Below are 10,086 nucleotides of genomic sequence, written 5' to 3'. Positions count from 1 at the left end.
CTGAAACAAGGGGCATGGAATGATGGAACCATGAGCCTGAGCCTTCCTTCGTTGTGGCTCCTCAAGAACCTTCCATGACATTTGAATCACAGTGCCCTGTGCCGACCGGGCTAGCCAGCCACTGTGCCATGGGCCTTGGGCCTTCCATGACATGTGCATCACAGACTCACAGTGCCCTGTGCCGGGCTAGCAAGCCAGTGTGCCATGGGCCTTGGACCTTGGGCCATGTGATGTCAGGCCACCTCCTGCCTGCTGGCGTACTGCTCATCTCATCAGTCCTCCTCTCGCTCCACTCAAAAATAAAAATCAGTCCTCTCGCTCGACCCTCGCAGTAGTTCCATGCCAAACTCTTTGAAACCGCGTCGCAGAGCACGGCTGCCTGGCTGGCTGGATCACGGATGGATCCAGCAGCTCGCGGCCTGCGATTTTGCCAGATTTAATTTAATGGCGGCACTGTGGTACTTGCACTGAGTTTTCTGAAAGACGAAGGTCGTTCTAACGCGGCCTCCTCCATGATCATTGACTAGAACTCGTAACTCCTTTTTTTTAGGGAAAACTAGAACTCGGAACTGCGTGCATGATCCGAGACATGAACAAGATTACAGATTAAGCTCCGTTGATTGGCTCCTATGGTCGGGTGCTTTATTTAGCCTTTGAGGCGCTAGAGCTGTACTGTACTTTCTTTGTTCATCCTTTTCTTTGGTCGGGGAACGAGCTTTTAGAGTTAAAAGAATTTCCTTGTTTATCTTTTTCTTTGGTCGGGGAACAAGCTTTTAAAACTAAAAAATCTTGCTGATGAAGCATCTCGTGCTCCCTCCGTCCCAATACATGAGGCACGCACACGTCCCAAAATCATCAATTAACTGTCAAAATATAAATTATATGACGTAAAAAACATAGAAAACATTTAATTAGAAATTTCATTTGATTACGAATTTAATGATATATTTTTTATAAAATATAATTTATATTTTGCTAACTAAATTTGTAGTCTTGAGATGCATGCGTGCCTCGTATATTGGGATGGATGTTGTACTCCGTTAAATCTATCAGGCTTCTTTTTTCCCCTGAAAGCAGAGGGGGAGGAGGCAGCAGGGGAAAACGATAGAAATCCTTCAGCAAAGCGAGTCTCCGGGTTCACATTCAGTTGTCGTTGATGTCGGTGAGCTTCTGTCTGTCAATGGAGCAGCGATTCCACCACCTCGCGCGCTAATAAAGCACCTGATTAACTGCTCTTGGAGACAAATGCTGCAGCAGCGGCAGACGACGACTCCAGGCAGATGCCGCGTCCCGCACAGCTACCCACGTCCTAGCTCTAGCCATGTCGACCATTATTATAGCTCACTCACACACACAGTCACACTCACTCACTCACTCACTCTCCAGCTCCACTCCTTGAGCCGTACCACGCGCGTACGGTAGCCCGTGACCGTGAGAGAGCAGATGCCGCAGTCGTCGTCTTCGTTGGACGCGGCCGCCAAAGGCCGCCACGCGCACGCGCCGTCTCCCTTCTTCTCCCGGGGGCGCGCCGGCACCGGCAGCAAGCTCGTGTCAGCTTCCTCCCACCTTCTCTTCCGCGCCACCGTCCTCGCCACCATCGCCCTCGTCTGCCTCTTCGCCGCCCACTACCCCTCCCTCCTCTCCCACTCCTTCCGCCTCTCCTCCCCCACCTCATCGCCTCACCGGAGCCTTCTAGGCTCTTCGTCTTCCTCCTCTTCTTCTTCCTCAGCGCCGGCGTTCGGGACCGCCGCCTGGGACCGCGCGGTGCGCCGGAGCGCGACGCCGCGGCGAGCCAACGGCATGTCGGTGCTCGTCACGGGCGCCGCGGGGTTTGTCGGGTTCCACTGCGCCATGGCGCTCGCGGCCCGGGGCGACGGCGTCGTGGGGCTCGATAACTTCAACGCCTACTACGACGTCTCCCTCAAGCGCTCCCGCCAGCGCCTCCTCGCAGAGAGCTCCCATGGCCACGCGGGGGTGCTCGTGCTCGCCGGCGACATCAACGACGCCGCCCTGCTCCGCCGCCTCCTCTCGGGCTCCGGCGCCGCCTTCACCCACGTGCTCCACCTCGCCGCCCAGGCCGGCGTGCGCCACGCCCTGCGAGACCCGCAGTCCTACGTGGCGTCCAACGTGGCCGGCCTCGTCAACCTCCTCGAGTCCGTCGCCGCAGTCAGCAACTCCTCTCGGCCCGCTGTCGTGTGGGCCTCCTCGTCCTCGGTGTACGGCCTCAACGACAATGGCAGCAATGGCGGAAGGCCCTTCTCGGAGGAGGACAGGACGGACAGGCCGGCGTCGCTGTACGCGGCGACGAAGAAGGCTGGGGAAGCGATCGCGCACGCCTACAGCAGCGTCCACGGGCTCTCCGTAACGGGCCTCCGCTTCTTCACCGTGTACGGGCCCTGGGGCCGGCCCGACATGGCCTACTTCGCCTTCGCCCGCGCCATCGTGGCCGGCGACCCCGTCACGCTCTACGCCGGCGCCACCCGCGACTTCACCTTCATCGACGACGTCGTCCGCGGCTGCCTCGCCGCGCTCGACGCCGCCAAGAAGAAGAAGCTCAACCGGGTGTACAACATCGGCAACACGGAGCCGGTGCCCGTGGCGCGCATGGTGGCCGTCCTCGAGAAGCTGCTGGGAAAGAAGGCGAGGAAGCGGGTCGTCGCCATGCCCCGGAACGGCGACGTGCTCTTCACGCACGCTAATGTCAGCCTCGCCGCGCGCGACCTCGGGTACCGCCCCACCACGCCCCTCGACGCCGGACTCCGGCGGTTCGTCGACTGGTTCCTCCGCTACTACAAGATCGACAATGGCGCCGCCGCCGGAGGCAAGCAGCAGCCGCCGGCCAAGAGGAAGAAATCCGCCATGTCCGCCGCCGCGTGAGGATAAATCTCATTGTTGCCTTGCCATGCACTTCTGCGTCGATCAACCATTGTTTAAGCCAATGTCGCTTTCGATTCTTGAGGATGATGCCACCATGCTGGAGCTTAGTGGGAAGGGAATCATGGAGGTGGCAAAGGGAAGGGGATTCTTTCTTTCTTTCGTTGCGTAAGCAGACTAAACTATTTAGGGGAAGAAAAGATTGGGGTGGTATACGAAAGGCCAGAGGCAGGACACGGAGCAAGAAAGATGAGGCCACTGGCTTCCCTTTTGGTTCTGGATTGTTTCTGCTCAGCTTCTTTTCCTTTCTTTTTTTTGTGCCATTCACTCTTATTCACCATTTGGTTAATAATCAGTCTTGTAACCTGTGGAATGTGAATGATCATGGCAAGAAACACAGAATTACTGTGCTGGATGTAAGTCCAAGCATCTGCAGTTTTCCAGGCTGTCCAAAATACACTTCGAATCTTGGTGCAATTTTTTCTGCATGTAGAACATCCCCTGTTCTGGTTTTGCTCTCTGAACCAAACCGTCTTGCTATGCCGCCTGTGGAGTGTATGCTGACTTTTGTGTGTGTTTGCTTCTCAGTCAAGAATAAATTTCACAAAACCACACATATGGGACAGGTTTCTCACGAAGGCACCACTTTTACTAATTTGCTTGGACAACCATGTATTTACACAATGTAACAACAAGCCCGAAATGATGTGTTTAGCGAATTTGACGGTATTCCTTACATCCCGGGCCCATCTGTCAGGTGACACGTTGGCCGAACCCAGCCCGACCCGTTAGCCGATGGCTGCCCGATGCACCTCGAGGAACGCCCTGTAGGCGTTCGACGGAATGCCAAGCCTCTTAGACTGCACATGCGTGGAATCCTGAATACCGAACGGCTGCAAGAGGATGGTGGGCTTCGTCTCTGGCTCCGGCGACGCCAAAGCCAAGCCGCCGAGCCGGGCCTGCAGCGGGACCAGCCGCGATGCCGCCGCCTCCGTCGTCGACTCTGCGTACGCGTCCATAGGCCTGGATCGCGAGCACGCGGGCGACGGCGGTGGAGGCGGCGCCTGCACCTGAACCGGAGGCGGGAGTGTCGTCAAGGGAAGGCGAGGGCGCACGCACGGCAGCGCGGTCGGCGGAGCTTCGCGGCGGCAGGTCGGCGCCGGCGATGTTGGAGGCGCGGTCTGCGTCGGAGCGGGCCTGCCCAAATTCGACGACTAAAAGCGTCCGGAGTAGACCTGTGCCATTGGCGGCCAAGCACGGAGGAAACCGAATCAGACGGAGATGGCCTCGCAGAGGAGCGCAGCGAGCATGAATGTCATGGCGGCGAGGAACCGCGGGGTGGAGCTCGGCTTCCCTGCAGCGGTAGAAGGGCGCGCGCGCAGCGGTGGCCAACTCCAGTGCCGCCCATAATGCTGGCTGCAGCCGCCCATGCAACCAGAGAGAGAGAGAGAGAGAGAGAGAGAGAGAGAGAGAGAGGTGCCGGACCTACTGACGTAGTATGTGCCAACGTACGCCGCGGCAGCCAGACCCAGCCCAGCGCGTGGGATCCAGGCCCAGCTTGCTCTCAGGAAACAGAAGACGGGGAACAGGAAGGAGGACTGAGGGTCCCATTGCGCAGTGAGAGAAAGGGAGAAAGGAATAATTAAAAGAAAATAGGGCGGGGCCCACTCGTGCGGATTAACGGGCTGACAGGTCGGGTCGGGTTCGGCCGACATGTCACCTGACAGGTGGGCCCGGCATGTAAGGAATACAGTCAAATTCGCTAAACACGTCATTTCGGGCTTGTTGTTACATTGTAACCGTAGAAGCGTGGTTTTTCGGACAAATTAGTAAAAATGGTGCCTCCGTGAGAAGCCTGCCTCAATATGCGTGGTTTTGTGAAATTTACTCTCTGAGTTATGTGAGGTGCCGCTGAGGTTGGTGTTGTTTGCTACAATAACTCTTCTGGTCTGTTTGAGCGTTTGGACTGTGTGCTGTTTCTTTTTAGTAGCATCCATGATATGATGTGAACACTGAACACCACCAGGATTGAATTTAGCACAGTGATGTTTCTTGCTGTTTCTACAAGGCAGACTTGATTTGTCCACCAACATTTTGCTAATGACATTAATGGTAAGAACAGTATCTAGTGTCTGAAACTGGATTAATGCAGATTCCAGTTTGTCAGGCTCTATGCCTTTTCCTTTACACCATGAGAAAAGGGCCAATTGGTCTAGATAAGCCTGCATTTCATGCCATGCTGCTGAAAGCCATTGTGCAGGGCAATGCACTGAAAATGCCCAGCTAGTAGGAGGACCACAGACAGAGAATACAGCCCGGCGGCAATCTCTGCAGGCACAACACAACAAAGAGGCCTCTGAATTCTGAAATCAAGTCTGAATTTCTGAACCGTGGTGATGGAGAATGAAGAACAAAGCCTGATGCATGTCTGCTCATATATCTTTTTTCAGCACAAGAGACAGAACATCCATGATGAGCAAGGCCATGGAGACAACTCAAGACAATCTGGTATTTCCTGGACTGATGCTTGGCTTCTTGCATAGTTGTGGCCTGGCATTGTGCATTTGTGCTGATCCCAATCTCGAATTTTTTTTTTGGTGCTGATCCATGGCTCCAGGCCAAATCCCCTTTACCACTTGAAGTAATTCAGATTTTTCTCACTGGCTAGATTCATTGTCAGAAAGTTCTAGCTGTATAATTACTATCATGAGTTACTACTCCTTGAGCTAGCAAGATTGAAATTCCTGCAACCACTTGAGCTGCATTTTTCACTGTCTTGGTCTGGCTGTTGCTGCTGCTCCAAGCTTGGTCCCCAAGGACATGGTTAGCTGGAGAAACTAGTAAGCAGTCTTTGACTTGCATTCAGGATTCAGCATAAAGATGAGGCAGATATTGATCTCGTCCTGGCCTTGGGGTCCCCTTGTGTCTCACCCCACCCAAGTTCTGACCTGGGGTGAGTTAGCACCCCTGTCACTTTTCACCTGGACAAGAGTTATTGTGGATGCAGCTGGACAGAGATGAGATTGCAACTTGTCTATTCACTTCAATTGCATTGCATCCTGGACAGCTAATTGGTTTTCTTCTCCATGTGTTGCTGTTCCTCAACTCTAATAACCCTTATGGGACAATTAAATAGGTTTAACTATATGTACCACAGTACTGTATATTCAGTTAGATTGTGCACCGTGAGTCTGTGACCCATTGATCTATCAAATAAGTGGTCACTGGAATTAATTTTACTTAGTACTGCTACATGCCTACCTCTATCTCTCAAAATGGATTCAAGTTTTTTTTGTCAGAACAGATGATTTGCATGTGAATATTAGTTTTGTTAGAGGAGTCCATTTATTAGTTCGTTCCAGGATGCCAAAACTCTTTACCGTTCGGTACCGTATGCAGCTTCAGTTAGATAGAGGCAAAAGCTAGATGCCTTGGATCTTGTGCAAAAAGAGAAGCGCGAGGTGTCAATCAGAAGCCAAATACAATAGGCAATGGACGAAAAGTAAAACAAAGCGAGATGCAGAATAGATGATTGTTCGATCAGTTGCTTCCTGAGTTGTGCAAATGTAGGTGCACTGAGTCATATTTAGTCATTGGAGATAGCAATGAACAATGGCACTTGGCAGAGAAGCACCATAAACAGGTCAACTCTGAACTCAGGACTCTGAAACTTGTATGGCAGGCAGGATGATGTTTAGTATATGATGCACACATGCCGATGATTTAGTATGATGTCTGGATCTACAAAGGCTAAACTAAAGTGTTCGACGAAATTTTGTATGCAAAATAAAATAAACACAAGAAAAACAGTGCATGTCACGTGCTTGAAATAATCATCATGGAGCTGGACTGATATCCACGATCAAGCCCAAAATGACCAATTAGCACCTGCGTAATTAATTGACAGGTTATCCTTTGTTTATTTATTTGCTATAAAGCCCATCGAGCATGCACCAACATATGCATGAGCCTGTTTTCTTCTATTAATTAACTACTACCTCGTTTATGTTAATTCTTTTGGCTTAGCAAGCAGTAGTACGTGCGGCTGATCTGATGAAGCCCACGCGAGGACGAAGCTACGCCTGGCCGGATGGCTTGATCGTTATCTGCCAATAATATTGTTTTGCTTTGCTAATGCAATGTTTATCCAGCCGACGGAGATAAGGACGTTCAGCTGCAGCAGTCACGTGCGATATTTTTTTTTCAAGAATGCAACCCAGCGGATACATCATTGTTTAAAGAAAGGGAGTCAGAAGGTTAGTACAACGCCAGATCGGCAAACAACGCCACAAGTAGCAAGAAAAAATAAAAACAACTATTCGCTATCTATCCAACCAACCGCCACGGGGACCACAGCAGCCACCCTCCCCCTAATGAGACCCGCATGCTTCCAGCGACTAAGCTCCTCCCGAATGCACCGAAGGATCCTCGCCACTGAAGGAACCGCGCCATTGAAAACCACATCATTGCGGTGCCGCCAGATGGTCCAAAAGACCAAAATGATCGCCGTCCGGAGGTCCTTCCGGGCCCGACGTGGTAGCGGAAGGGAGGACCACCAGTCGCGAAGCCGTGAATCTGCCACCGGAACCCAGTCAGCATGACCCCAGTTGGCAAGCAGGCTCGTCCACACTTGTCTCGCCGTGACGCACCACAAGAGCAAATGGGAGATGGTCTCCATCTCCTGGTCACAAAGGGGGCAGCGAGGGGGGTGCTGCACGCCACGACTCGCAAGCCGGTCCGCCGTCCAGCATCGGTTCCTTGCCGCAAGCCAAGCAAAGAATCTACACCTTTCCGGGGCACGTGACTCCCACACCACCTCCGCCAGTGGGTCTCCCAGTACGGCCGGCGAAGAGATTCGCGTAAGCCGATTTGGCCGAGTAACATCCGTCCCTCGACCAATTCCAAGTCAGAGAGTCTGGCGCACCATCCACGAGCTGGATCCCACGAGACAAGTCCCAAAGAGTAAGGAACTCCTAGAGAGCAGCCCCCCATAAGTTGGGCCCCACGTCGGTCAACCAAGCGCTGTCAAAAGCCTCCCGCACTGTGCGTGACTTCACGTGTTTGGGGCGAACACACGCCACAAGCGCCGGGAAGGCATCCTTGAGGTGGATACCATGCAGCCAACGGTCAGTCCAGAAGAACGTGTGCCTCCCATCACCCACCCGAGAAGAGGTGGCCGCCTCGAAAATGGCGTCAACCTCCTTCGGAGTCTCCAACGTAAACCCCCTCCAGGACTTAGTGTTGTCAGTGCGCTCAATCCATCGCCAACGTACCCTCAATTGAAGATTGGGGATGCCAAGGCCACCAAAGGTTTAGAGGAGAAAACCGCATTCCACGCCACCAGGCAGTGTCTACCTTTGGCCTCCTTTTGCCCATGCCAAAGGAAGCCACGGCAAGTCCTATCGATCCCGTTAATGGTCTTGTCGGGGAGGTCCAGAGACATCATCGAGTAGATCGGCATCGTCGTTAGGGTTGATTTAATCAACACGAGCCTCCCACCCTTGGAGAGAAGTGGGGCCTTCCGACCTTGTCCACCAAAGGCCTAAGCTGATAGGCCGTCTGCTTCCTAAGGTCCAATGGAAGACCCAAGTAAGCACAGGAAAGCCCTGAACCTCCCAACAGAGCAAGTTGCCCACCATCAAGTGTTGGTCCTCGGAACAACGGATGAGGTGGGCGGAACTCTTAGCAAAGTTGGTGCAGAGGCCCGAAGCAGCCCCAAAGTCAGCAAGGATTGCCGAGCAACCCACGAAATCCTTCCAAGTGGGCCGAAGGAAGGTGACCACATCATCCGCAAAGAACGACGTGCGGTGATCAAAACCATGAGGCGCTAGTCTCGACAGAAGCCCCACGTCCGTGGCCTTCTCTATCATGCAATGGAGGATGTCCATAACCATGATATGGAAGCCTCAGATAAACACTAGCCAGTCCAGCCTAACCAGACAACGTGAGAAGGAAGGGACGGCGTCATGAGATCGCCGTCGCCAACTCCTTTCCAAGGCATTCACCCGACCCAGCCTTTTGCCTATATAAGGAGCATAACTCCATCACGCAGGGCAGTGCAGATCGATCGGGAGGAACCCAAGGCGGCAGCACACGGCTGGTGCATCCAAGCTCGAGAAGAGAAAAAGAAGAGAAGACGCGCCGACGCGGCACATCACCTGGGCGCCCAATACCCAGGACGGGGAGGGCCTGCACGGGTCGAAGGAGCGCGATCGGCGGCGCCCTATGCGAAGAACCATCATGAAGGGCGGCAGGCTGAGCGCGCCCATGGCCGGCGGCGGCAAGCCGGATAAGAAGAGAAGCTGAGGAGCACGGCGGCGCCCTCGACGGAGCCATAGGAAGAACGCGCCCGTGGTTGCTGCATTTCCCAGGACACATAATACATACTTCAATCTATCTCTTGTGTCTCCAGGTTATCATCGACCAAGAGAGAAGCTGTACATGGGGCGGCAAGGTGGATGCGCCCAGCTCGGCGGTGCGGTGATTCGCATGGCGCCGGCCGTGAAGCAGATTAAACTTCCAAGGTGGCGGCGGCGACGGCAAGCCACCAGTGTCAACAGCAACGACTCGCATGGTGCGCTCACGTCCAGGGCGACGAGGAGCTGCAAAGCGAAGGAGTGCGGCGCTGCGGCGGCGTCCTATGCGAGGAGCCAGCACGCCGTGCAGCGGCCGGGCTGGGCGCGCCCAAGGCGGCGGCGACGAGAAGATTGAGTTCGACGCCCGCCATCAACCACAAGCTAGCACCCATGACATTCTTCTCCAATGATAAGTGAGGAGGACCACGGGTGACTCTCTCTCCTTCTTCCTCTCTCTCTTTCTCTTCAGCAGATTTTGCTGGTCATGGAGATCCGGCCGATCATGCCAGCCATACATGGGTTCTTCGGTGCAAAAATGCACATCAACACCAACACACACGGCGCCGCGGGAGGTCACCCGTGCATACGCACATCACTGCACCAACATGCATGCCCCTTTGAAGCTCCCCCATGAGCTCGACGTGCGCCGTCCAACAGCTCGCCCCTCGCCACGTCCGCCGAGATCAAATACGACATCATCACCAAGCAAGCCGTCATTCAGGAGTCAAGAGCCTGCACCGCCCCTCGTCAAGGCTGACATCGTCAACACCGAGATGCTTCTCATCGACCTAGTTGAAGCGGATGCGCCACGGGCCGCTAACAAGCCGACGTGCCGCCATTATCAGACATATGATGC

General features: G+C 54.0%; 1 protein-coding gene across 1 annotated transcript; it reads left to right on the top strand.

Annotated features, from left to right (window-relative positions):
* Nucleotides 1-1,165: 1,165 nt before the first annotated feature.
* LOC100831143 (UDP-glucuronate 4-epimerase 6) lies at nt 1,166-3,340 on the top strand. Its single transcript, XM_003572377.4, has one exon. It carries the CDS (start codon nt 1,444-1,446, stop codon nt 2,875-2,877), a length of 1,434 nt encoding a protein of 477 aa, XP_003572425.1. The 5' UTR covers nt 1,166-1,443; the 3' UTR covers nt 2,878-3,340.
* Nucleotides 3,341-10,086: the final 6,746 nt, after the last annotated feature.

The sequence above is a fragment of the Brachypodium distachyon genome, chromosome 3 (assembly GCF_000005505.3).
Source record: "Brachypodium distachyon strain Bd21 chromosome 3, Brachypodium_distachyon_v3.0, whole genome shotgun sequence".
In the NCBI taxonomy this organism is placed as follows: Eukaryota; Viridiplantae; Streptophyta; class Magnoliopsida; order Poales; family Poaceae; genus Brachypodium; species Brachypodium distachyon.
This window is presented reverse-complemented; position numbering and strand designations above follow the sequence as displayed.